Raw genomic sequence first — 25,258 nt, 5'->3', positions numbered from 1 at the left:
TTTCAATTTTTTTTTTTTATTTTTTTTTATTTTACATGTACAGATCCACAGGTCACACTTCCTGAGGCGAGGCAATCCCAGGGCCTGAGTTGTTGTAGGACCATCATATACCTATATAATGCCTTCTCTTGCCATCCCGACACTGCTATACAACTAGGCTGGGTCTCGAGCGATTGGTTAGTACTACCTTTCCGCTGCATCACATGCAGAAACTGGAGAAGTAGAATTACGCTCACTTAAGCTGTTTTATCATTTTAGCCATTACTTTTGATATATACCTGCTTCATTTATGTGACTACCCTTTAGAAAGTTAACTATGATATGTACGGCTTGTTTTGACATAACCAATTGTAGACGACTGTTATGGATCACTGAAATTAGTATATGCGTTAGTCGTGTCTAACCTGTTTTTGATAATTTTCGGCTACTACTCTCTAGCACAAGAATCTGAACCATACCATAACTAGCTACTCCACATTACATATATTTAGTCTACGCTCCGTGATACTAGCTTACGTAACTTTGTGACATATCACTATGCTTCACCATGCAATTGTTCAGATCTAGGTTATTCTACATGTATGTATTTGCCTATGCTGAAAAAAAAATCAATAAAATTACATCAGGTCCGAATTCGGCCAAACTATTGGTCTGAGACTGGATCAATCAAGGCTTGGCTTGTCCACCTTTAACCGAGATACAGATAACATTTAACCTTGGCTAATAGTTTATTTTACATTATGAATAACTACAAAAAAAAAACGTGATTAATTATTTAGCTATTCTTTTAATTAATCTTAATAAAACGCATTTTACATTTATGAAAAGGTTTGTCCTGATGTGTAATCGTTCATCCATGGAATTAATTAAATTAGTTTCTAACTGGATTACAATAGTGGGCTTTCTTGAAGTCTGCTCCACGATGAGCAACGGCAGGAGAAGAGACAGAGTAAAGCGGGTTTTAATTTATAATACTTATCCATAATACTTCTCTGACTTCATTTTCAGGGAAATAACACTTACAAAACGATTAGTGATATCACCTGGTCTACAAATAATCAAAAAGACTATCCAAAAATATATCTTAAATCAATTTCAACAATGTGCAAAACTGCATATAACCAATATAAAGCTCCTATAAAGCAGCAGGCAGGCCAAGTAGTGACTCTTCCATTTCCCTGTGGAAGATGATGCTATATTGTGGGATATAGCACATGTGTGCCTGTTCAGAGCAAGTCCTATGCTTTTGAAGAAGTGGCCTGGATATAAGAATATTGCATTACTGGGAGTAGCAGTCTGAACGCATCCTGGATGTAGGTGGTGCTGTTGCATCCCTGTAGGGAAAAAAAAATGTAGATTATTTTACTGAACATTTATTTTATCGTCACTGTGATGGCAACCACATGCCATCCAATGGAAAACATCAGGCATGGGAGTTTGTACTGATCTAGATTAAGGGTAGGCAACCTTCGCTACTCCAGGTGATGTGGACTACATCTCCCATAATTCTCGTTCAGCCCTTATGCTGGCAAAGCATCAGGGGAGATGTAGTCCGCAACATCTGGGGTGCCGAAGGTTGCCTACTATCGATCTAGATTTATCTTGCAGAATTAAAAGATTCACCAGGGAGTCACAATGTAACAAATCCGGTGAAACACATGAACACGAAAAAAAAAAAAGAGAAGTTTATCTACTACAAACAAACAAGGAAACGGGTTGCATCGTATCAAATAATAATTAGCTTCAGCAGAAACAAACAAAAGAATAAAATAAAATGCAGCTAAAACATTCCCGATTACATTTTCCCCAAACGACGTGCAATCACATTTCTGCACATTCAACAACAGTCACATCACTTGTGCACATATGTACACTCAGATATAAGAATACTATTACGCATGAAAAAAAAAAAAAAGCAGAAAACCAGAAAATGTGGGTTTTATTCTGTAAAGAGTGAGTTGTAATAAATAGACATTTGTAATAACAAACTCCACTATTGCGCAAGTTGCCTAATCTCACTATTTATTCACCACTTAGTGAATAAATCCCTTTACTCCTGGTTAGAAAAGGTCACTCATTTTTTTGCACAGAAAGAGCTTTTCTGGCATTTGTGTAGCTTTTCCATGATTTTAGAACTAGGCTATTTTGCCTACATTTTTTAAATTACGTATAGAATACATAAAACATCTGTGGGAGAAAATGTCTGAATATAAATAAATTGCAAGGTAATAATAATAATACTAGGAAAAAAATCCCCTTCCACCCTCCCCCCACAAATGATCATCTTTGTGGGGAAAACGGGTTTCTTACTTGATGTTTGCAAATACCACCCATTGGTTTATGCAGAATGTGGATAACATAAAAATTTGCAATATTACCTCCAGGTTGATACTGTTGATCATTGGATTCAGGATTTCTGCCTTTGTCTTGCTCTTTAAAATAATAAAATAATACATTTAAAAAAAAAGCTAGAACAGATGTCCAAAGTTGTATATATTCTATTAAAATAATGGATTAGGTTTTATATAAATTTATATATTTCTATTAATTATTATCCAGCGTTAGTTCTACAGACTGATACATGGTCAAATATTTTCTCAAGGCAAGAGCGAAACCAGACCATTCAAGGTGTTAGCTATACTTACTCCAGCTGAGGTTAGAGAATTGGAAAAATTATTTGATAATGAGGATACCTCCTTACACATCGCACTGGTTAACCTGCAGAAGAAGAAGAAGGAAAAAAAAAAAAAAAAAAACATTTTGCAAAGATAAGTTTGTTTCTAAAATACTTAATATTATTTCTGTAAGGTATTGCTTTTTATACTAACCTTGTTATTTTCTTAACCCCTTAAGGACCAAACTTCTGGAATAAAAGGGAATCATGACGTGTCACACACGTCATGTGTCCTTAAGGGGTTAAATACAAAAAACATTCCACTTTGGCTGCGAATAATGAATATTACCCATTTTCAGTTCCATATAACAAGAAACTGTAATACTCAAGTTAAAATGTAATAAAAGTACACACACACACACACGCTACCATTACTTTAAAATACTCTGAGCATTTTGTAATAGCCGACCATTATTTGAATTCCAGCTGTACTCTGATTGGGATAATGCACCAGGCAGCCCATTAGAATATGCATTTGACTTGCACTGAATGGTTTAGTTATTTAGCGGAGAGGTTTATCTACAGTCTCTCCAGACAGTGTTTCAATACGTTGCAGTAAAAATCGTGACGGGCAGGTAATGGCAAATAACACTTAAAGCGGTCTCTATGTGTCAGTTCATTTAAAAGCCATTTACAATAAAGCATTATTGATCCATTAAACGAGTGAAATGTTTAATTGAAAGAGAGGTGCATTCATTTTTATTATTTGAGGACAGATCCCAACAGATTGCGGTAATAAAAAAGGTTTCACCTTCGCAAACTGTTTAACTGTGTGTAATCTCGCACTGTCTGAGTTATAGACTCACTAACAGACTTAATATATTTTAAAGCATGTGCTACTTGTCTCTTGTATCCTATTGTAGATTTTTTTTATTTCTCCTTAAAAAATGATTGGATAACGTTTTTAGTTTTTATTACCTTACAATTTATTCCAGTAAAAAGAATTCGGGCGTAAGAAACACATACTGAGTAGCTTGTCCTTGGGCAGTTCCCACTCAGGTCTTAAACAGGTTTAAGCTCACTACTGATAATATTGAGAAACCTACACAATTTGCAGATTAGACTATTTGCACTCACATGGGCTAACTAGTACTGAAATGATAGACAGGTTTGTCTCTTTAGAAATATTCTCCCACAAATGTTTTATAGAATTCTAGAAATAAAAGAAAATGTAACCACATTAATCTGAGGCTGCTCGAGGCATCCTTTCACCATGACAACCCGTCATCTGATTATCTAAGCAGAGCTGAAACTACGGCAAGTCTTGCAGAATCATTTATTTGCCTGGCACTTCAATTGAGGCACTGTTTATCACCTCCTCCCCCCTCACCCCCCCACCCCTCAACATTTGGGGGAGGTGGAAAAGCACATCTGAAGAATTTGAGGAAGTTGTGAAGCAAATTTGCTTCAGATTCACTCTTTAAACTGAGGTTCCAGTAAACTCCAAAATGTAACAAACAAAAATGTGAAATGTAGTCTAAAATAGCAGATTTGGGGGGAAAAAACACCAACTCCAATATAATCACAGCTCGGCTATCTTAGCCTGAAATGTGCAATTTACTACAATTCACCAACTTCTGAATTGACCTAAACTCATAGCTAGAGCCTATTTTAAATCAATGTGAAATTACCCAGAAATGCCCTCAGAAGAGATGAGTGGAAAAATTAGTTCAGAATTCTCTAGAAAATGTCCAAATTAGTCCTGAATCATACATATATCAACCCACAGCTTGCCCAAGACACAGGACATTACTATTACTGGAAGATTTATAATTCTAGTTATTAAAGCCATGACATAATATTTCTGGATGCTAGGCACAAAGTGCATGATATGATCGTATTACGTTGTAAATAATAGAAGCACTTCTAAGGCAATACGGCTGCAAGAAAGCCAGCACATGGAAACTCTGGGTGTCTCCCTCAAACATCCCTCCAACACTTTCCACTTCCAATACATCACTTAACTTCACCTTTCTTTTCCCTCTTTCCTTTATTTTATGTTTTTAAAACATTTAAAAACCTCTAGTGATTGTCTGAAAATGCATTCAACTTTACTGAATGGTTACCCAAGTGCCGAGGCTTACAGCTATCAGAGTAACATTTTAAATGGAAATAAAATGCATACTTACTTGGTTAAAACCACCACTTGGTCTTTTGCTGGTTTCTCTACATCTTGGCCGTGGAGAATTAATTCAGCCACTTTGTGTAATTGCTCAATGCAGCGAGCTGTAATCTCCGCCAGGCTTTCAATAGACTGCATATATACCTCCTTAAAGACAGGATAGACAGGACATTACTCTCATTCTAAAGTATAATTACATCCTTCTACATACTACTAGACACACTAATCCACTATTAGAATCATCAGATGTCCTTCTCGAAAAGAAACACAAAGACTTGGAATACCACTGTTAATTCAATACTGCTCAATGTCTAGAGGAGAGCGCACAAGGACCAATGTGTGCATTGTTTAAAAGGCAGCAAGATAAGGCTTGTACCTTGAGAGAATAAAACCATTAAACATTATGTTGATTCACTAGGAAAATATACAACCCAATAAAACATCGTACTAATAAAATCTAGAAGGTTTAACCATTATAAAGAAAGAAAAAGAAAAAAAAGAAAAAACAATGTTTATGTACAAACAGTATTTATTGCTAAATATGATCCTACTGGATTTTTCAAAAACCACGAAACAAACAAAAAAGGCAAAAAAAAAAACCCAAAAAAAACCACAATGGGAAATTTAGCCAATTAGTTGTTTTACATGAATGCATTATTTCAGAGTTCGTCCTGTTATAATATTCCTCTATCATTGGAGATGTCTTATTTCAAAGTCCCTGCTTGCAGAAGCTGGTTTCCGATCCTGGTACTCATTCATTGGCTGAGAACGTCAGCTGATCATCACTCTCAGCCAATGAATGCCCAGACTGACACCCTAAACACGCAGCCAGAGTTGTTGTAACACTTCCGGCAGAAAAGGGATAAAACGCAGTGTGTACTCAGTTTCCCACCGAAATGCTGCACATACAGAAGCCAGGCACCATTACCACTTCAAAAAACTAAAGTGGCCATGGTGATTAGAGTAACCGTTTAACTTCAGCATATCTACTACATTGTCTGAAGATTTTAGATTACCTCCACATGCAAGCCTTTCTTAACATCTGGGTTATCATCTTCACTGATATTTTTCTGCTCTTCTGTTTCGGTAGTTTCTTCAACAAGTGAGTCGTGATTTTGAGACAGCTCTGAATGAGACGTTACTGAGGACAACCAGTCCCGAGCTTTCTTTCTAGCCTAAAATAAAAATAAATATTTTATTGAAACTGCCAATGTAAAACCATGTTACAAATAAAACCAAAACACAACAAACACAGGCATGCTTCTAATTTCTAAGTGAATTGGTTTTTTCAATGCAAATGGAAAAAAAATGTAACTTCATGGAATAAAATTAAGGACCAAGAAATCAACAAATATAGTGTTAAACTGACTAGTTACACTCATAAACCTTTATACAATCAAGTTTATTTACAAACGTGACCATTTAACATAAATTTAAAACGATACTAAAAATTGGAAGCAATTTTTATAGTTCGGCTATTCTAACAAATTTAAAATTGAATTGGAATTCTCACTTTAGTGAATAACCCTGTTTGTATTCAGAATTTAAATAACTTTTTAAACTGCGTAATTTAATAAAAAGTCTAAAAGCAACACAAATAATGACTGATAAGTCCTCTGTTCTGTAACTTAATGCCCAGAAAAAAGATAGCTGGGGGCGTGGTTCCGGCTCTGACCAAGATGGCCGCATAAGGAAAGTGCTCCGCTCCACCGGACCCCGAAAAGCCGAATAAGCACCGTATTTTTCAAATTAGCTGACCTCATGGGGCGCACAAAACGCCCGGAACACCCCCAGACCCCTAAAAGCTCGCAACAGGGGCCGCTGGACAGCTTCTTACAGCCGCAACAGGGCTCGAGCGGAGGCCCCCCTAGCCCCAAAATGGCGGCGCCTACTACACCGGCCCCTGACATGGAGATGCCAGCCTTGAGCCGCATTGAAGCTTCCCTGCGGGACCTAAAAGACGCTGCAGTAACTAAAGCTGACCTCCAAACCATAATCGCTGCAATTCAGGATACCCTGCGATCCGAGATAGCGGAGATGCGTAACGACCTCACCGCGCAGGCAGGCCACATCACTGTAATGGAGGAAGCGACTGAGGCCCTCACAACCAGGGTGACGGCCACTGACACCACGGTGGCGCGACAGGGCGAGATGTTACTCTCCCTACGCCGACAGATGGAGGATGTCGACAATAGGGGGAGAAGGTGCAACATACGGGTCCGTGGGGTCCCAGAGACTGAGGGACCGGAAGATGCAGTGGCCACACTCACGGATCTCTTTAGCTCTCTCCTGCAACCGTCTCCCCCAACAGAAATTGAGTTTGAGAGGGCACATAGAGCCCTGCGACCCCGCTCGGTCGAGGAGGGACCACGTGATCTTATTTGCTGCCTACACTCGTTCCCACTGAAAAACGCCATAATGCTGAAGGCCAGGGAACGGCAGACATGGCCCTTCCGGGGGACTCAGGTTTCCCTCTATAATGACTTTTCCCCGATGACTCTTGAAGCCCGGAGGGCCCTACGCCCGGTCACTACAATATTACGTGACCGTAACATACCTTATAAATGGGGATTCCCCTTCTCCCTGCAAGCCCGACATCAAAACCGGTGGATATCGTTAAGGTGGCCAGAAGAGGTACCTCGCTTCATGGGAGAACTAGGCCTACCCTCTCCGCCGGTCTCTGACTGGATCCTGGGCCCACTGAACCCGCCACCAAGACCGCAAAGGGGACCCAGAAACCGGGGTGGGAGAATGCCCCCTGCTCAACATGTGGGAAGCCGCGGTGATCCGTTATCTCCGGAGGAGTGATACCGGAGGCCTGCCAGGACCCATGCACTGCTTGGTTCCGACCCGAGACGGCTCTCCTTGTTTGCGCCCTCTACATCTCAAATGCCCCTCCTGCACGACCACGATGTAATCCCTTAAGCCGCTGCCAACTACCTGATTTCGCCTACCAGAGCCTACAAGAAGCAGGTTTGACTTAACACTCCGACTCAGGTACTATATACTTTGGGCTCCAAGCACAGAGATAAGGGTTTTGGGAGGGGGGGAATAGGGACATACAGTTTGGGTGGGGATATTGTTCCTATCTCTGATACAAGCGAGGGTCCCATGGGGGCTATGGCACTGACATTTGCATATCTCCAACCACCAACTCTTTCCATGCTAGAACGGGTTTACCCTGCCTTGGGGTGGGGGGAAAGGGGGGGTATTGCAATGTATACGCACCTACTGTCCCGTGGGGGACATCCCTCATGAGTTTCCTCCAAGCGCAGACTACTTGGAATTGAATGTTCAGCTGCTGTGGGGGACTTCTTGCCAGGGACAGCAAGGGGAATGTTGGTATCTTCTTGGTTCGATTTGGGGGGGAGTTGGGGGGTAACGGGAATTGCATTTCAAGCTTTAATATACAATGTAATGTTTTGTTGAATTTGTGCCTGCACCTTACATAAGGTCCGTACCCATATTCATTTTCAACTATGTTGGGACGGAATGTTATAGAAGCCCGTAGCCCTTTACCACCACATCCCCAGCCCCCCTCCCCCCCTCATCCCCCCTCCTCCCCGGCTATTTGAAAGATTGCATGACCCACCGCTACACCCCGGGCCCTCTAGCGCGTAACAGCGCACACTACGCTTGCCCTCAACCGAGGTCCTTTGATGTGGTCCCCCCCCCCTTTACACCTTCCTGGTTGGTGGGACACCTGCACGGTTTACAGCTACATCGTAGGCCTACTGGCTCATAACAGCGCATGCGGTGTCCACACTCCACCCTAATTATTTAGTGTAATGGTGACCCCGAGAAATTCCCCCCCTCCCCTGCCGACACACTTGACCGTGCGGTCACCCGGGGACACCTGGGGCGCAGGGCCCCCGGACACTAGAGGTAGATATGTGGGTATCAAGGGGCCACACACATTTTATCTTGGGGGACGATGTATATATGACCATAATGTTTGATGTTCTTACTTGCTCGCACCATTTGTGCGCGTACTGTATATATGTTGATATTGTTTATTTAGAGCTCTAACTAGGGGGCTCGGTGGAGCGGACGACCTCGTACTTGACCCGTAGACTCTCTGACGCCTCACTTGGCTGGGGCTTGACCCACGTTCTCTATAATTTCCACTCGCGCTAGTTGGTTGGTAACCGGACGGTAGGAACTTGGACTCCTGGGCTGGTCCCGGAGATACCCTCTGCTGTACCCGGTTACCGCGCGAGTCTCCCCCCCTCACCCTGTTGAAGGGATTCTACCTGGAATAGCTCACGGGGATCGGGGAAGTGACCTACGTACAGTTACACGACTCCCTATACATACACAAGACACTGCTAGCCTGACCCCCCCGTGCCGGCTTCGGTTCACCGGCTACCGACATCTACTATCTCCCACTCTTCCCCCTCTTTCTCGCCCTCGCCCTCCCTTCCACACGTCCTCCCCCCCCTCTCACCCCCTGCTCTCTTCTTGCCGCCCGCCGGCCGGCCCATACCTCGGGTGCGCGATTGCCCTTAGCCCTCTGCGTCTTGGGGATACGGCCCGGCCCTCCTCCATTTGGAAACCCTGCCGAGACGTATCATGGCATTTCAAAGTGCACCTCTGAGATTCCTCACCCAGAACTGCAGGGGACTTAACATTCCGGAAAGGCGCACGCACCTGCTGCGGGAAATGAAAAAGAATCACATCTCAGTCGCCCTGCTGCAGGAAACGCACTTTAAGGAGGGATCGGCACCTGGATTACGGAGTAGACACTATCCTGTCAACTGCTTCTGCAACCACCCTATGGCTCACAAAGCAGGTGTAGCTATATTGATTGCGAGGGAACTGGATTTCAAAGAACTGGAACGTGTTCAGGACTCTCAAGGGAGGTATCTCTTCCTCAAAGGCGTCATAGCGGATAAGATCTACACTATAGCGACTATATATGTCCCCAACAAAAAGCAAGCAGCGTTCATTCGCAATGTTTTACTCCAACTGGAGGACTTCACAGATGGGATATTGGTGGTGGGAGGGGACTTCAACGCCCCACTTGACCCGACTCTAGACTCCTCCACAGGTCATAGCTGTATACCACAACGCAACATTAGGACAATCCGGCAGTCACTCGATTCCCTTCGGCTAGTAGACTGCTGGAGGGCCCTTAATCCCTCGACAAAAGATTACACCTACTATTCCGCACTCCATAATCGATACTCACGTATAGATTACATCTTCATCGCGAGGGAAGGACTCTCCCATCTCCGCGGGGCCGACATAGGAACAACCACCTGGTCAGACCATGGATCAGTCGGGATAGAGCTGAACTCACCCCTCTACAGACCGAAGACCTGGACCTGGAGGCTCAATCCGTCTTTATTGCTGGACCCAGGCGTTAAAATACAAATCCAACAGGAACTGGACCAATACTTCCGAGAAAACGACACCCCGGAGTCTTCCCCGATCACCATCTGGGAGGCTCACAAGAGTGTAATCCGGGGCACACTCATACGCATCGCGTCCCAGAAGCGTAAGGCCCATATGAAGGATATGGTTGAAGTCTATACTGCCATCTCTACTCTGGAAAGCCAACATAAACGCTCCCAACTTAACGCCACTTATGGCGAACTAATGGAACAAAGGAGAAAATTGAAGGACCTTATCCTTAAAAGGCATCTTAGTTCGGTTCAACGCACAAAGGGCTTCTACTACACGCACGCCAATAAGGGGGGCAAATATCTGGCGAGACTGCTGAAGGGCCCCCAGCCCCGACAACAAATTCATAAGATCCAGCTGACCTCCGGAGAAGTCTCCCCATTCCCGCAGAGAATTGCGGAAGAGTTTCGGCTATTCTACGAACGATTATACAACCTCTATGGCCCTACTGGAACCCCTACAGACTCGAGGGTACGCAACGCGACACGAGAATATCTGTCCGGAACGATCGCCAAGGTGATCGATCCGGAATCAGCTACACTTTTGGATGCCCCGATATCCACGGAAGAAATAGCGGCGGCCCTTAAGGCGTCCAAAACGGGTAAGGCCCCCGGACCAGACGGTTTCCCCACGGGTTACTACAAGTGTTTTACGGATATACTGTTGCCCCGGCTTTCTAAGGCGGTCAACGCAGTTGGAGAGGGAGGAACCCTAGGGGCGGAATCCTTGGCTGCCACCATCACGGTCTTACTGAAACCGGGGAAAGACCCCTTGCAATGTGGTAGCTATAGGCCGATCTCCTTGTTAAACGTAGATGCCAAGCTGTTCACGAAGGTTATAGCCACCCGTCTTAAACATCTACTTCCGGACCTTATACACCCTGACCAGACGGGCTTCATCCCGGGTAGGGAGGCCCGGGATAGCACATTGAGACTCTTCTCCATTCAGCACCACGCGAGGAGGTTGGGGACACGGTTGCTCCTGTTATCGACCGATGCCGAGAAGGCATTCGACCGAGTCAACTGGGCATATATGCTGGAGACCCTCCGATTACAAGGCTGCGGGCAGAGACTCCTAGCTTGGATATCCGCGCTATACAGCAGGCCACGAGCATCGGTACGGGTTAATGGGGCCACGACTGGGGACTTCGCGATCAACAACGGGACCCGACAGGGATGCCCGCTTTCGCCCTTACTGTTCGCTCTCTCCCTGGAACCTTTATTACAAGCGATTCGTAGTAACCCGGACATCCAGGGGTATGACTGGAAGGGGGTACAACACAAAGTGGCAGCGTACGCGGATGATCTCCTCTTCTTTGTCCGCAATCCCAGGATCACGTTGCCGTGCCTCCTCCAAGAACTCGAAAGATACGGGCAGATATCCGGATTTAAACTCAATGTCTCGAAGTGCGAGGTCTTGAACATCACGCTCCCCGCGGAGGAATTCCGTTCCTTGGAGACGGAGTTTGCATTCCACTGGTGTCATGACAAGATGAGGTACCTGGGGGTTTGGGTGTCTGAGAACCCGGATAACATCTATCAACACAACTTCGCAACCTTACTGAAGACCGTACTCTCGGACCTCACCAGGTGGGCGCACCCGCACATAACGTGGCACGGCAGAGTCGCGGTCATTAAGATGAACATTCTTCCGCGGGTTCTGTACCTTATGCAGACCATACCTCTTGCTCTACCGCCGGTTTTCTTCTCTACCCTGAAGACGGCGGTGCTCAAATTCGTCTGGAGAGGCGGTCGATCTCGGATCCGACACGAAATCATCTGCCGACCTAGAAACCAGGGTGGCCTGGCATTGCCCGACTTTAGAAAGTACCATCAGGCCACGATCATGCAACGCATCCTAGACTGGCATGTAACGTCCTCCGCCAAGCATTGGGTGGTACTGGATAGAGGCCTTATTGGTCCGACCCTGGAAGAACGAATATGGGGCACCTCGGGACGATCACCGGCCCACCCCCCAGTGGAGGGACTGGTCCTCCAAACCCTGACGGGATGGAGATCTGTGAGACAGCTGGACCACATATCCCCATCCCCTAGCCCGATGCTCCCGCTCACGTATAATGAAGCCATAGGGGGGGGACTTCCCCCCTTGGCTTGGCCTATCCAAGACACAGGGACATACATACCGATACACAGAGCTCTGGAGGGCGGGGGGCTGAGGACTTTGCCCTCGCTGTTGGGCGACAGACCACGAACGCCTCTCATCTGCTTTCGTTACTTCCAACTACAGCACTTTTATGAAACATTACCACATAAAGAAAAACTACATAGAACCCTCACATGGTTTGAACGCCTCTGCGACCGGGGTACCGTGGTGGAACACGCCATCTCCGTCTTATATCAACAACTCCTGACCAATCACGCGGAAACACCTCAGACATTCAAAAGACAATGGGAGGAACAACTTGGAAAAGCTCTTACGGTACAACAGTGGGACACAGCATTATTATGGCAACATAAGAGCTCCATGAGTTCTTATTACCAAGAGGTGAATTATAAACTCATTTCCCATTGGTATAGGACACCGGCTCTACTGCACCGCATATTCCCCTCCATACCCTCTGTATGCTGGAGGTGTCAAGAGACGCGAGGAACAGTTCTGCACATATGGTGGGACTGCAAGGCTATAACCCCATACTGGGAGATGATCAGGGAAACAATCATACTGATTCTGGGGGATATCCCAGACTGGACTGCAGAACTCGCCTTACTACACATCACAACGTCCTCAGTCGCCTCGTACAAGAAGTCAATATTGCGGCACCTGCTCAATGCCGCTAAAGCCAACATTCCAGCCCACTGGAAAACATCTGATGTACCTTCCAAATCAGAATGGATTCGCAGAGTAGAGGAGATACAGGGTGCCGAAGCAGCCTACTCGGCCCTAACCGGTAGGGAGACAAAGCATGCGGAGGCTTGGTCGCCGTGGTATATGTATATCTCACGATGCTGTGACGCTGGGGGCATACCGGGGAGCCCGACGGGGGCGCGCGTCGTCCCGAGCTAGGCAGAAGAGACAACACCCCGACTATCTCATCCACTCTATCCTCTTTCACTCCCCTCCTCTACCCCTCTTGTCGGTGGCCGGGGCTCCGGGGTCGGCCCGGAGGAGTCTCCTAGACACCTACTGTAAGATAACGACTACACACTTATTTCCTTGAACACGAAGAGGTGCCTTGAGACACACACACGAAATTACCAGAAGTTAGCGAACACTTATGGGGGGTGCTCCACATCTGGCTAATAGATGTGATAACCAACTGCCTTATGACGAGATAACACCCACCGAGACGTAGGTCCCAGTTGTGACGCACTCACGATACAACCTCTCTTCATACAACAATAGCACCCACAACACACACCACAATGCACACCTCTGACGAAGCTCGAGAGAGGGAAATCCCTTATGTTCCCCCCCCCATATCTCAGATACATTGACGCGTGATGACCTATAGACCTAACCCAATGCTGGGATGATGGGGCTTGTCGAGGTGACAAATACGAAGCTACTGTTAGACATAGGACCCGACTCCCAGGTTAAATTGAGATCTGGGGTCTTCACCTCAGTACCCGCAGCTATCCTTACTATAACCAGGGTTTCGATCTGGCATTATCACTGCAAGCTCGCAAATCTTGGATACCTTACTCTCCAAACGGATACTAAAGTCGAGCGCACTGTAGGGTAGAATTCTACACTGAGTAGTGCACACAAGGGTAGGTCCTCCCGGACACCGTCCATTCCTGAATACCACATAACGCACCGGGATTCAATGTATAAAGAGTCTACTACGTGGGGCTGCCCACGTTTGTTTTTCTTTCTCCCTTTTTATTTTTCCTCTCCTTATCACTGTATATATAATATTGTATTGAACGCCGCTGATCCTTTGTTAACCAGCCGTTAATAATGTTTAACCGTTCTCATATATAGTATGCTCAGCAATGCTGGACCTGCGCGTCCTAACCGCTTGATAATATTGTCTTTTTGAATCTCTCAATAAACAGATTTACAAAAAAAAAAAGAAAAAAGATAGCTGGCATTCAAATGGTTAAACATCTCTACAAAAGGAGGCCGGGCCGCCGAAGGGATCAGACATGCCTTGTCTGAGCTCCTGCTTCAGGGCCGAAAATCGGCGATAACTGGGGGCCAAACCCATCCAGCGACACACTCCGGTGACCAAATTGATCCCCTGCCGGGTACGCAGTGATACCTCCTACGATCACACCCGGTACCGACAGCGACCCGACGGAGGCCCAAAGCACGAGGGAGCTTGAGCCGGGAAGAGACGGCCGCTCTCCCGGGTCTCCGGCCGGCGTCCCACCCCCCCTTCAGGACACCCAAGTATGCGCCAAATTAAGTCTGAGAGCCTCACCACGCCATGGCATACTTACAAAGCAGCACCCCTCAAAATGGCCACCGCACGCAAGCCATGTGCGCGACCTGCCAGCATAATGGAGGCGAGACCATCCAGCGCCACCTGACCTACTTCAGGGCCGTACCGGCTGACTACACAGAGACCAGTAGTGGTGACTATGAAGAGACCTGCACAAAACAGCCCATGAAGAGAGAGGCAGTCAGACCCAGATACTGCAGCCGCGCTACACGACCTGCACTCAGCCTCCTTCATCGGATCACCACCTGTCCAGTCCAAACGGAACAGACAGCACACTACAACCTGCCAACCTCATGGACTGGGCCTATACAAGCTCTTCAGCTTACTTCAACAAGCGGTATCTCTTGAATGAACACTCACTCTTATACCTGCTTTATGTCGCATATCCATGAGAATCACGCTAGGCCCGGGGCATGCAAGCCTCCTTCTGTAAATTGGCTAACCCCTATGGTATGCTAGGTTGCAGGTGGGTCGAAACTACACACAAGCTGAGGGTAAACTAAGCATTAATAAATAAGCCTGCTGACTTGGCGTTTTGGCATTTTGAATGCATATATACAAAGTGAGATCCGTGTCCCAAAAGCGTAGTATAGACCTGTATTAAATGTGAGAAACTAACCTAACTAAAGCTCTGACCAAACATGTATATAATATAAGTGTATTCGTACAGCCGAAACTACAATGCTACAACTGCTTATACTCTTAGACCATAATTTTAAGTATGCTTAAACCTGTTTAAAATATAAAATTGTGCATGTTAATCTTGTGCCCAGCGTGGGAAAAGCTAGAGGACTGCCTTTGGGGTACCTCTCGCCCTGATTGTTATATATTTGCACTACAAAAAAAAAAAAAAATCATTACAAAAATAGTAATGGAGACTGTCTTGCGTACCTAACACAACTCTTAAATGTGCAGAAACCAGGAACAAGAATTACAAGTGGCAAAGTAATATGCTGAAGTGAAAATGCAGTGCAATTCCCAAATACCCTTACACCTTTCCCACTAAAGACTCATCATTAATTGACATATAAGAGAAATGGAAAAACAGCATAGCTTAATACTATTAAAATACTATTCTTTAATAATCAACCACAACTAAAAAAAAAAATAAAAAAAAAAACCACACACTTAGTAAAAACAAACAATGTTGTTCAGATTACAGTAATGGGCACCCGCATTTCATCGGGCATCATTTTCCAAAAGCTGCATCCTACGGAAAAAGGACTAGAATTTCTTCACAAATGATGGTTTCATTAGTAGGAAACTGTGGCATCCAAAATCCTTTCCTCCTGGCTTTTTGCATTTTATTCCTATACATTTTGCCAAGAGCATTACGTGGAGCTGTATTTATTGCACCCCGCGTCATTTGCCTCTGGTTAAACATCTTTGCTAAAGGAACACAATGCTGATTTCTGAGGTTTCTATGCTTTTTTTTTTTTTTTTATTACATTATAATAATCTGACCCATCTCCTAGCATCTGTGTCACTGGCCTAACCTTACTAAAATATCCATCCCTTTGGTCTACACCCTCTCCCAGTCTCCAAGTTTCCTCTCCCAAGTCCCTTATTCTATGCCCAAAGGTTTTTTCTTCCCTTCCCTGCTTTTTAAACCTTGACACTTACTCCTTAGACATCTTCTTCTGGACATTAGATTACTTTGATCATACTTTTATCTCCCCCATTCCTCTTTAAACATAGTGAAATGTTGTTATACAGCAACCAGGCTGGCTAGTGTCACTTCTGTGCATACATGGCCAGAAAACCAAAGACAGCATGCTTACCCCATCCATGCCGCTCATGTCTTACCCTCTTTCATCACACATTTGTCTCTGACATTATATGCCCCCCATTCCTCCTTATACATAATGCAAGATTACCATTTTATTTTAGTACACAAAATCACACTTAACCCCTTAAGGACACATGACGTGTGTGACACGTCATGATTCCCTTTTATTCCAGAAGCTTGGTCCTTAAGGGGTTAAAGAGTTAATCAGTAATTTGTTAAAGGGTCCAGTTGTGCTCTGGAGTCTTGCAACACTACATTACATTGCAGAACTGTGATGGCATGAGCCTCTTACAAGTAATGCCAACCGTCATGCATGGTCGCACTGGGAGGAAGTGATGTCCATTCATTTAAACCCAGAAACCCAGTGCTGAAAGGAAGCCACGTGGGAGAGAGGAACAGTTCAGCAACTCCTCTCAGCACTGCTTGCAGCTGACACAGGATCTCTGCTGAACCACAGGGAAACCACCCTCCTGGCAAAAAGGAGGGTTACTAAAACTACTTAAATTTCAATATCAGTGTTAGTGTATGTGTCTGTGTATGTTTGTCTGTCCATGGCTGCCAGCATGCGTGGGTATGTTTGTCAGTGTATGTCTGGCAGTTTGTATCTGGATATGTGTGTGTATCCAGGGGTCAAGCCCTGTGGAAAAAAAGATTCCCCCCCCCAAAAAAATAATTTATATGCTCGTATGAATTTATATTGCTCAGAAAATACAGTGCAACATGTATTGTAAAGTTCCAGTTTACACAGACATTCCTAAAATTCACATGCAATAAACAAATACAAACAGTTGTAACAAAATAAGTAAACTATGGAACAAAAGAATATAGAACTGTTATAACAGTTGTAAAATAAATTATTAAATTAGAAATAAAACTGTTGTCCTCCCCGCCATTATACAAAACCCCTGTCCTGCCCCCCTCATACAAACCCCCCTGTCCTGCCCCCCCTTCCATAAAATTAATGCACCCCTCTTCACATAAAAACCCTGCATGCCCCATACACATAAAAACCCTGCATGCCCCATACACATAAAAACCCTGCATGACCCATACACATAAAAACCCTGCACCCCATACACATAAAAACCCTGCACCTAGGCCCCTTCACATTAAGTTAATACCCCCCCTCACGTAAAGTTAATACCCCCCCTCACGTAAAGTTAATACCCCCCCTCACGTAAAGTTAATACCCCCCCTCACGTAAAGTTAATACCCCCCCTCACGTAAAGTTAATACCCCCCCTCACGTAAAGTTAATACCCCCCTCACGTAAAGTTAATACCCCCCTCACGTAAAGTTAATACCCCCCCTCACGTAAAGTTAATACCCCCCTTCACGTAAAGTTAATACCCCCCCTTCACGTAAAGTTAATACCCCCCCTTCACGTAAAGTTAATACCCCCCCTCACGTAAAGTTAATACCCCCCCTCACGTAAAGTTAATACCCCCCCTCACGTAAAGTTAATACCCCCCCTCACGTAAAGTTAATACCCCCCCTCACGTAAAGTTAATACCCCCCCTCACGTAAAGTTAATACCCCCCCTCACGTAAAGTTAATACCCCCCCTCACGTAAAGTTAATACCCCCCTCACGTAAAGTTAATACCCCCCCTCACGTAAAGTTAATACCCCCCTCACGTAAAGTTAATACCCCCCCTCACGTAAAGTTAATACCCCCCCTCACGTAAAGTTAATACCCCCCCTCACGTAAAGTTAATACCCCCCCTCACGTAAAGTTAATACCCCCCTTCACGTAAAGTTAATACCCCCCTTCACGTAAAGTTAATACCCCCCTTCACGTAAAGTTAATACCCCCCTTCACGTAAAGTTAATACCCCCCTTCACGTAAAGTTAATACCCCCCTTCACGTAAAGTTAATACCCCCCTTCACGTAAAGTTAATACCCCCCTTCACGTAAAGTTAATACCCCCCTTCACGTAAAGTTAATACCCCCTTCACGTAAAGTTAATACCCCCCTTCACGTAAAGTTAATACCCCCCTTCACGTAAAGTTAATACCCCCCTTCACGTAAAGTTAATACCCCCCTTCACGGAAAGTTAATACCCCCCTTCACGTAAAGTTAATACACCCCTTCACATCAAATACCCCCTTCACATAAAATCCACACCCCCTCCTTCACATTAAGTTAGTACACCCCTGACCCCTTCACATAAAATTCATACCCCTCCCCCCCCCCAGTATGTGTGTAGGTGGGCTTGTGCGCCCCCCCCCCCCCCCAGTACTCTGATGGCAGCCCTGTATAACACATACTGCATTGAGTGAAGTGGAAGTCCATGCTAACCATTAAGGATGTAAAAACATTTTTCTGTTCTGCAGGGTTTAAATGGCATTAGTGGCGGTCACTCTGACAGCCAATACAGGGACTTAGGCAGAAATAGCCAAGTAAAACGCTGCTATTGTTCTGTTATTTTAATCAGATGGCATAGCCCGGCAATTTACCATGCATGCACACTAGCCTCCCAATGGTTTCTAAAGACAGATCACGGGATTGGCCAAGATCGTTGATCCTAACTAAGAAGTTTTGCAGAGGAAGGAGAAATGGTAAGCTACATCTAACCCTTGTGGCAGCAGGGATACTATAGCGTTAGGGATACACATCTATATTTCTAACACTATAGTGTTCCTTTACAGAATTTTGAGACCTGACACATATGTATACGCGTAAGGAAGGAGACACAGGAAATGTTACCAGTGAACATATTCGGAACCTGCACACAGCACATTCAGTTAAAGCTGGAACTTTGAAAAATGCGTCAGTAAAAATACAAACTATAAAACAAACCTTGTTGAGCTTGTCAGGGGTGGCGGCGACGTGTAGTTCAAACAGTAGTTCTGTAAGCATGCTGGCAAATTCTTCTGTCTCCTCTTCTGCAAGGGAAAATACATTAGTGAAAAAATGTCCAAATTAAATAACACTTGGCAACCGGTCAACAATAACCTGGCTCTATTGCTTATAATTGCATGGAGGAGACGTTTTGGAACAGAATATTGGAAGAACACCATCTAATGACTTCAGCACAAACGGGCAAACTGCACAAGCAAAATACATTTTACAGATATTTTTACGAGAAATAAAAAGTTAATGGAATTAGTTTTTTTTTTTTTTCTTAACTCTTTAATAGTTACCACTAGTGATCCTTTTAAACTAATGGATAACAGCAAGAATGTTGTCAATAATTAACTTTTTTATCATTTTAAAATGTAAGTTTTAACAAACAATTTGAGATACACAACACAATCCATCTGGTACTAACATTCATTCCACAAAGGCAGTTACTAGATCGTATTTCATTCTCTTGTTGGGTTTGAATATAGAAACTTAACCTCTTGACCAAGTCGGTCTGTTTTCTATTGAATGAGTTGCCAGTAATTAGCTTACAGGTGTATCTGGTAGAGGTCAGTGAATGCATCCACATCCTGAAAACCACTTTGCTCCAAAATACCTACTGAAGCTCCAGGTTTCATGAACCACAGTCAGATTGGTTCACAGCTAATTTAGATACAATTATGTAACATGGATCTGCAGTTTCTCAGAAATACATAAAAAGGTCTCCGAGCGCCATCCAGTGGCTTCCTTTGTGATTTATAAAACAAAGCTAATATAAGGGTGAATTGTTATTATATTTCTAAGCACAGTTTCCCTGGTTCATCTGGCTCTAAGACATCAAGATCAGCTTCCAGAGGTTCAGAGATAAATCGTCATTTTATATTGCCGAAACATACTACTTTTTTTACTTTTTTGTAAGTCCAGTTCTAAATGGATCTAAAAGAGCTCCACACTGGAGCTCACTCCAAATTTATGGAAAAACAAAAACAAATGTCCATGATATATTCCAAGATAGGCCGACCAGTTTACACATTATTTGAGACTTCAGCCCCTGGATTCTTTTTGAATTAATCAGAAATTAAATAAATCAGCCTGGCACATATGTAGATTATACAAAGTATTATTGATACTACAGTATAGACAAAGAAATAATAGAGGAACAGAGGACCCTGCCCAGGAGCAGAGATATATCATTTGCAGCCCTTGTATACAATGTACTATGCTAGATCATGGCTTGTGAGCTTACAATCTAAAATTTGAATGTGATGGCCAGAGAGTTTTTTTTTTTTTTTTAAAAACTGCTTAGATGTGACTTGATTGAGAAAGTAATTGGGTAATCATCCAGAAAGGCATACCATGAAGTTAGCAGAGAGCAGTGTGGGTGGGATAATGTTTAGTTTAATGGAGGTTATTTGCTTGCAGTGCATATGATATGTGATACATAAGAGTTAAAGAAACGCTATAGTCACCAAAACAACTTTAGCTTAATGAAGCAGTTTTGGTGTATAGAACATGCCCATTTAGGTGTTAAATCACTTGGTTTATACAGTCCTACTTACACCACCCTGCATGTGACTTGCACAGCCTTCATAAACACTCCCAGTAATTAAACCTTTAGTGTTTAAACTTCTGTTATTGCCCGGTCTGTTTAATATAGAATTTCCTGGGGCGGAGTCTGACAACCAAGATGGCCGGCCGTGTTTTCTAAGAGCTCCAGCACCGGTGGGCCAATAAACACTAATCCTGGCTAAACTATTGACGCTACCAACTCACGGTGACCAGAGAGTGACAAAGGAACAACCGGAGAACAGGAGGATACCTGTCCTGGACCAAAACGGGACAAAATTGCCTGAACCGGCCATGCAGCCTAAGTCAGAGTGGAGCCTGATGCCTGGGGGAGGCGGGGGTCATCCCAGTCCTTGCTGGGGACGATCACCCCCATAACACAGCCTGCAACTCACCGGACTCAGAGCTCCCCCGGGACCACGGCTGTGAGAGCTCCTGGTTGACTCAGGGAGAGTGCAGAGAAACCTGCAGAATGCCAGGCAGAGCAAGCTGACTATACAGCAAGGCTGGAAGCAATATTTACAGCTTTTTGGCAGAAGCTTGAAAGGCGCATGCAACAGCATGCCAATGCCACACACGGATTTTGTCCATCAAAGCGACCACGAGGAGAACACAAAATGGCTACCGCATACTCACATCAGCGCTCACGGGGCCAACTCTGGCGTAGGCTAGCAAGTAAGCAGCATCAGCCTGTCCGGAACCAGCCAGGTGACCACTCTCGGCACAAGCCGACCCCAGCTACAAAGCAAAAGACAGCAGCGACGACGCCCAGCCGAGCTCTATCATGGCGGCGAGGCGGGAGACGTGCCGGGCTAAGAGGCGCACATACCTACCCGGGTAGACTCCCAGAGGGGGAAAGCCTGCCTTGGGGTTACTCCCCAACATCAGCAACGGTACCAGTGGGAGCAAGTTCATCATGGGGACGCAACATCCATAATGCCCTCCACAAGCCCAAGACAGCGAACTGTAGCAGTGCAATGGTGTCAAATATTGACAAGGGAGGCTCAAGCGGACCCTCCTCCACCTTACAGGGACACCGATACTCACAACACACGAGGTACCTCAGCCGAAACGGAGGCATACAGACACCACCAGCTCCACCAAGACAGTCCTGAGGGACAGAGATACACAGCCACCCGACACTCATCCAGCTAAAGATGGATCCTTGCTACAGCCTGGACCAGGAATGCCACAGCCGATCAGTACCCACATGTACAAGGCCCAACACCGGCAGCAGATTCATACGACGGCAAAGGGGATCACAGCTGCACCTCCCGCATACCAGAGGCTCCTGCTGAAAGCCGGAGTCGGGTGAACCCCCGAGACTGAGGTCCCAGAGACTGTAAGCACCAACCACTGTGGACTCACGAGGCAGCTTACCAATGATACTACCCTCCTCTTTGCCTTTTAGCCTAGGGTGTATTACCTTCTAATCTTGCAGAGTTATTCCTGTACCTAATCAGTGTAGCAGGTCTTCTATATTTTTCCTATATATCTCTCATTACAGACAGCTGGCTACAGAAGTCCACTTACTGCATAGGTGTCATATACCAGCCAGCTACTGTCATGCTGCAAAACATGCAAATACGCTCTAATAACCTAGTATTGTTAAGCATCAATCATTTTTGTTTTGTACTTAGCCTGTATACCATCATACAAGTACAACATTTTTTTTCTTAGCGTTAGAAATATAAGTTTCAACTGATATGCCATTATACTGTTACCCCTGTAGTTTTGAAGTAACAGAATACCCTTGGTACCTACACTTTCTTCCCATCTGCAGCATATCCAAACTACAGGTCTAAACAGGATGCCAATTGCTGTTGTCTTTATTTCAATTTTTTTTTTTTTTACTTTGTATGAATCTTGCTGTTGTGGCCAGAATAGCGAGGGAACAGAATTATTCATAGTCCTTTGCATTTTTCTTGGCTCGGTCCTAAGCATGATTAGATAGGCATGCAGTAATAAGCTACTGCCTGGCCACATTTATAACACACAAGCAGTGCTTCACCTGACATAATTGTCCTAAACCACTTGATGTTTCGCTTATGGTTATCTACTTTATTATAAATACACTACTCTTGTTAGTAATCTTATCGAATGCTTAAATAATATAAAATGAGGCAGTTCCTCATAGGAGATGTTGTACTGTGTTAACATGACCCCAAGCTGTATGAAAACCGTACATCCCTTCTTTATTCTGTACCGCATTTAACAAATGCCTGAATAAAAGAAAGATTGACAAAAAAAAATATAGAATTTCCTATCTCTGGCTTAGTTAATAACCTTATAGACCCTGCAGGAACCTCCTGTGTGTGATTAACCCCTTAAGGACACATGACATGTGTGACATGTCATGATTCCCTTTTATTCCAGAAGTTTGGTCCTTAAGGGGTTAAAGTTCAATGTACAGTGCAGGAGATAAAACTGCTAAAACAAGTTAAGGTCTTTTTTTTTTTTTAATTCTTTGTTTTTAGTTGTGCATGACATAACGAGCTTACGTAGCCACGACAGCTGACGTAGGCGGCAAACATCAAAACAATGTATACATGGCATAGAAAAACATATTGCACAATTTTATATTTTAGTAAAAGAAAAAGCATAGACAGCGGGTGAGTATGACCTTCTGTAGTTGAGTTTTCCTGGCCGACCAACAAGTTAAGGTCTTATTGAGAATAAAACAATTTTTTCTCATGCAGGCTGTGCCAGTCACAGCCAGGGGAGGTGTGGCTAGGGCTGCATAAACAGAAGCAAAAGGGATTTAATTTCTAAATGGCAGAGAATTACCGTATATATACTCGAGTATATAACGAGTTTTTCAGCACATTTTTTGTGCTGAAAAACCCCAACTCATCTTATACTCGAGTCAATGTCTGTATTATAGCAATTTACATTGCCATAATACAGAAAATGGGGCTGTGTAGGAGGGGGGGCTGCCAGGAAGCTGTAACTTACCTCTCCTGCAGCTCCTGTCAGCTCCCTTCTCCTCCGCGCGGGTCCGGTCAGCTCCCCTGTCAGCTCCCAGTGTAAGACTCGCGAGAGCCGCGGGGTCATAGTGCGGCTCTCGCGGGACATACACTGTGAGCTGGCAGAGGGAGCTGTCCGGACTGGCGCGGAGATGGAGGGAGCTGACAGGAGCTGCAGGAGAGGTAAGTGCTTCCTGCCAGCCCTCCTCCACTGAACTGCCAATGCCACTGGACCACCAGGGAGTGAGAGCCCCCCCTCCCTGCCATGTATCAAGCAGGGAGGGGGACGAAAATAAATAAATAATAATAAAATAATATTTTAAAAAATAATAAAATAAAAATTAATAAAAAAATATTAACAAAAAATTATTAAAATAAGAATAAAAAAATAATAAAAATGCCCACCCCCCACCAAGGCTCTGCAACACACACACACACTGCACTCATACACACACACTGCATTCATTATATACACACACTGTAAATAAATATTCAATATAATTTTTTTAGGATCTTATTTTATTTAGAAATTTACCAGTAGCTGCTGCATTTCCCACCCTAGTCTTATACTCGAGTCAATACATTTTGCCCAGTTTTGGGGGGTAAAATTAGGGGCCTCGGCTTATATTCGGGTCGGCTTATACTCGAGTATATACGGTAAGCAGTAATACTGCAGGGTGAATGATCTATACACCAAAACATTAATTTGGTAAAGTTGTATTGATAACTACAGTGTCCATTTAAGTACAAGTAAGAGAAGGAGGAGAGACAGAAAACATGTATTGTTTAATATGTTACAGTTTGCCAAAGAGATTCTCTCAGAAATGTAATAATGAAATGTACTAAATACCATTAAACTGCATGTACAGAAAAGGACACTGACAAATTAACAGTAAATAAAGTAACATTGGAAATATGTATAGGTTTAATAAATAAATTAGGGAAAGTTTAGACAAACACTTGTCTGTCAGGTGGGATCTTCTCAAATGGTTATTTTATCCCCACAACACCTGTACCGCAATAAATAATACGGTTCCCCATGTATAGGATACTACTTCCTGCTTTATAAATTATTATTATTATTATTATTATTGCCATTTATATAGCGCCAACAGATTCCATAGCGCTTTACAATATTTTGAGAGGGGGGGATGTAACAATAAATAAGACAATTACAAGAAAACTTACAGGAATAATAGGTTGAAGAGGACCCTGCTCAAATGAGCTTACAGTCTATAGGAGGTGTGGTATTAGAAACATTAGGATAGGAAATATCAAGTAGGAGTGAAGCAGAGCTGGAGGAGAGAGCAAAGCACTATCCCATAGGGACAGGTATGTAAGGGAAAGATTACTCTGGGAGGCCATACGCTTTCCTGAAGAGATGGGATTTAAGGCCCTTCTTAAATGATTGAAGACTAGGGGAGAGTCTGATGGCAGTAGGCAAGTTATTCCATAGGAGAGGAGCCGCCCGTGAGCAGTCCT

The 25,258-nt window shown here is 44.1% G+C and overlaps 1 protein-coding gene across 2 annotated transcripts in view; it reads right to left on the bottom strand.

Annotated features, from left to right (window-relative positions):
- Positions 1 to 619: 619 nt before the first annotated feature.
- The window catches only part of FAM114A1 (family with sequence similarity 114 member A1), a 53,770-nt gene continuing 29,131 nt past the window's right edge, over positions 620 to 25,258 (bottom strand). For both annotated transcript variants that reach the window (XM_063459912.1, XM_063459913.1), the window contains exons 9-14: positions 19,200 to 19,285; positions 5,813 to 5,971; positions 4,804 to 4,943; positions 2,646 to 2,718; positions 2,379 to 2,432; positions 620 to 1,334 (exon numbers count right to left, since the gene is read on the bottom strand). In XM_063459912.1, coding sequence (XP_063315982.1) covers positions 1,239 to 1,334; positions 2,379 to 2,432; positions 2,646 to 2,718; positions 4,804 to 4,943; positions 5,813 to 5,971; positions 19,200 to 19,285 — 608 coding nt within the window. In that variant the 3' untranslated portion in view covers positions 620 to 1,238. The remainder of the gene's footprint in view (positions 1,335 to 2,378; positions 2,433 to 2,645; positions 2,719 to 4,803; positions 4,944 to 5,812; positions 5,972 to 19,199; positions 19,286 to 25,258) is intronic.

The sequence above is a fragment of the Pelobates fuscus genome, chromosome 6 (assembly GCF_036172605.1).
Source record: "Pelobates fuscus isolate aPelFus1 chromosome 6, aPelFus1.pri, whole genome shotgun sequence".
In the NCBI taxonomy this organism is placed as follows: domain Eukaryota; kingdom Metazoa; phylum Chordata; class Amphibia; order Anura; family Pelobatidae; genus Pelobates; species Pelobates fuscus.
Note: the sequence above shows the minus strand (reverse complement) of the source record. Positions and strands in the feature narration are given on the sequence as shown.